The 3,636-nt window shown below is 33.0% G+C and overlaps 2 protein-coding genes across 2 annotated transcripts in view; both read right to left on the reverse strand.

Moving 5' to 3' along the window:
- The window catches only part of LOC110020435 (glutathione S-transferase F12-like), a 2,259-nt gene extending 1,260 nt beyond the window's left edge, over window positions 1-999 (reverse strand). Inside the window, exons 1-2 of the mRNA XM_020718534.1 lie at window positions 718-999; window positions 529-580 (exon numbers count right to left, since the gene is read on the reverse strand). Coding sequence (XP_020574193.1) covers window positions 529-580; window positions 718-867 — 202 coding nt within the window. The 5' untranslated portion in view covers window positions 868-999. The remainder of the gene's footprint in view (window positions 1-528; window positions 581-717) is intronic.
- A 1,398-nt stretch (window positions 1,000-2,397) lies between these two features.
- The window catches only part of LOC110020405 (serine/threonine-protein kinase STY46-like), an 80,615-nt gene continuing 79,376 nt past the window's right edge, over window positions 2,398-3,636 (reverse strand). Inside the window, exons 17-18 of the mRNA XM_020718492.1 lie at window positions 2,972-3,106; window positions 2,398-2,591 (exon numbers count right to left, since the gene is read on the reverse strand). Coding sequence (XP_020574151.1) covers window positions 2,514-2,591; window positions 2,972-3,106 — 213 coding nt within the window. The 3' untranslated portion in view covers window positions 2,398-2,513. The remainder of the gene's footprint in view (window positions 2,592-2,971; window positions 3,107-3,636) is intronic.

Below are 3,636 nucleotides of genomic sequence, written 5' to 3' on the forward strand. Positions count from 1 at the left end.
AACATTAGAATGTTTTTAAACAGTTTTACAACTGTTTTTTAATAAGCTGCAGCTACCCAAACAGGCCCTAAGTCATGAAATAGCTGAAATACGTGAAACTAAAATTAAAATTAAAATTATACTCATTTCAAAATAAATTAGACTTTACATGTCCAAAATCTAATATTTAAGCTAATTTTTTAATTAAAAATTTACGTTGCCCGCGTATAAAAAAAGCATGTAAACTAATTTGCTAAATAGTTCCTAAAAAATTTAAAATTGGGTTCTAATAATTTTTCATGGAAACTATTTCAGCCCCAATTGAACTCGTTTGGAGACTATTTTAACTTTCTATAAACTCTGAGAGTAAAATTATCTAAGTAAATAATTTAGAACTATTTTTGCACTTTACTCATATAAATTTATTATACTATCACAAATAATTATGACTATTATTATTATGTTTAGAAATATCATATATTAATATATAATAAAACTATATAATTAATAATAATGCAAATTTATTTTATAAGGCCCACGCAGGCTCACCAACAAGGGCATCCTTATCCTGGTCCTGATAGGTAAGAGCTTCGCCACCAGGCTGATAACAAAAGAAATAATAACAAGCACATAAGTTAATCAAACACTAAGAAAAAAACAATCTTAATATAATTAATGTAATTAAAGTTAATTAATTAAAAACAAGAAAATGTAATTAATTAAGTTCAAGTTCTTAACCTGCATCTTAAGACACTCGGGCATTCTCCTATGTCCTCTGAAGCTATCCATCTTCACGAGCTGGAACTCAACCTGCTTCTCAAACAGACATGCCAGAACTCTCTGCACCTCCGTCGATGCCGGCGACCCGAAAACCTTCACGCTCGCCATTAATCTCTCAAAAGCTTTCTCTTCTTCTTCAATGGCTGGTCTGCAGAGAGCAAGAGGCGGGGTTTATAAATGCTGCAAATGAAATTCTTTGCCTTCACATGGAGAAAGAGAAAGAAAACTAAAGCAGACAAAGAGCTATAGAAGAAAAAGATAAAGGTTTGGTTTTGTGCAGATTAGGGTGAAGAAATGGAGTGAGCAGCTGCTCTTTAATTTGTTTCTTTTGGTTCAGCTTCATTATTAAGACTGCAGGAGATACTCTGCTGTTGTTAATAAAAGGAAAAGAGGGAGAAGAAAGAGGAGGTTGGAGGCATGGTTTTGATAATAATGGAGACTGATTTACATTATAGTATGTACATCCATGCTTATTTATGACTCCCCCTGACACTAACGTTTGCATCCTTTCATCGACACACCGGAGACAAACATCATATCATTCGGCATGTAATTTTATTATTTATTATTTTTCTTTTTCGAGTTTTATGAGATGATGGATTCAGGGAGGCTTAATATTCTTTTGGTCGGGAGAGAAGCAATGATCGTTGAAGTGAGCTTGCCGTTTATCGTACGGTCCTCACTTATATTTTCATGTGATAAAGAGAAGCTTTGAAGTGTGCGTGATCAAGAAGAAGAATTTCCATTAACTTTCTCCGCCAAGAGAATAGCGAAAAAATAATAATAAACAACTTTGGCGTAATTGGAGGAGGACTCTTGACTGCATCTCATTAACTTGTTCCAAGTGTTTAGTTTTAACTGGGTCGTCAGTCATCTAATGATCGCAACAAGTCATTTGATAACTAGGGTTGAAAATGAATGATCTGAGCTAAGCTGGAGGCTATGGCCTGGGTGAGCTCGAGCTCATTTTTGAAGTCTTTAAACATATCTGATTGGTTAGTCAAATAATTATAAATAAGCTCTAATCAAGCTGAGTTATATATAGCTCATCAATTATTTATTTATTTATTTTTATTTTTTTGGGCAACCCTAAAAGGCAAATGTTGTTTTTCATTTTTTTTTTCTTTGCTTTGTTTTTCAAGCAACTATCATTCAGATTAGAGCTACTGTTTTCTTTCTAGTGTCTATAATATTACAATACAGGAAGAAACATTTTGCAACCAAGTTTCTTAGTATGAATGCTATATAAAAAAAAATTACTCTTTAAAAAAATATATATAAATATAATAGCGGCAACAAATTTAAGAAAATCAATTTCCCCATAACAGTTTTTTAACTATAAAATTATATTTACAAACAAGTAGTAGAGGATAACATGGAGGAGAGTACAAATAATATAAAAAAAATAAATAAATAATATTTTTAATGTTAAATTCTTTTTAAGATGCACATTTGTTGCAAGAGAAAGATAAACAAAAGCAGTGTAGTTTGCAAATAACACAAAAAACAATTGGGTTGGGAGAGAGTTCCAAAACAAAGTTTATGGCATTCATTTTCTGAACTACAAATGATTTTCATTTTCTAAACTTTCAAGTAGAAAAAAAATATATATTCAGTAAATAATTATAATTTTACACTAATCTAAACAATAAAAAAACAGGCACTATACAGTCCTAGGGAACAAAATATAATAGGCTGGAAGACAGCTAGTCGGAGCATATACATAGTAATGATAATACTAATGATAACAATAATCAATGACTCCTCCTAAGGACTGAAAATAAACCACCACCGGGCTTCTCCTTGCGCCGGTCTTCAGAGGCTTCTTTTACCTGTTTGAAGGTTTGTTTATTTTAAAGCATATCAAAGGATGATGAATTTTGAATTTTGATGTAGAATAAATTTTTATATCAAAATCCATCTCAAAATGGTCCTCCTACAATTTTGGATGCGGACAATTTAAAATCTAAATTTTGCAGTGCTGTTAATTAGTCCCTAAACTACTAAAAATTGATAAGAAATGATATCTTGTGTAAAATATCAGACACAAAACTGATTCCAATCTAATCCCCCAGGGGACCAATTGAGATCAGTTTTCAATAGTTAGAGATGACTAAAATAGAGCACTGCAAAACCCTCAGATTAAATTGGACACATCTATATAGTTTAGGGACCATTTTAGGATTTAAACCATTTTATAACTGAAAGTTACCTCCTTGGCTATGCGCTGAAGTCTATCCAGTATTTCTGAGAAATCTGGTCTCAAAGCTGGGTCTTGCTGCCAGCATTTCTCGAGCAGCTCGGCAAGTTTCAGGTTCGTATGCTTTGGAATGGTAGGTCTCAAACCCTGAAAGTGAAGCAGAAAGCCCACCAGAATTAGAAAAAAAGTGCCATACAAGTAGCCATAATAGAACAATAATTTATTGAAACAATGGGTTTAAACCCTAATTGTGGTCCAAAATTAGGAATAAGAGGATTATGATTTAATGTTATTTTGACGACCAATAGTAATCCGAATGTCAAAATTTGAAATTTAATTATCCCTAAAAATAGGAATGTGGTGAGGGGTTGTAGTGAACAGGTAATTGAAAGATACAATAATATAAATAAGTAATAGGAATTTGCACCTTAAGTGAAATGACATAAAATACTTAAAAGCATGAAAGGGTTGTGTTAGATATGACTCATATATCAGATAAGGGACAGATATTGGAGCGGAACAGAGCAAGCCAGCGGAGCGAGAGAGCAAAGCTCGCGAGTGTAGTAGAGCTCGCGAGCGGAAGCATCTGTCCAATCAGGAAAGTTTCGTTATGTAGGTTAGAGGTGCGGGGGTAATGCCCCTGCGATACGGTACATGGGTAATTTTGTAATTACATA

This window comes from Phalaenopsis equestris, unplaced genomic scaffold, assembly GCF_001263595.1.
Source record: "Phalaenopsis equestris unplaced genomic scaffold, ASM126359v1 Scaffold000096, whole genome shotgun sequence".
NCBI lineage: Eukaryota > Viridiplantae > Streptophyta > Magnoliopsida > Asparagales > Orchidaceae > Phalaenopsis > Phalaenopsis equestris.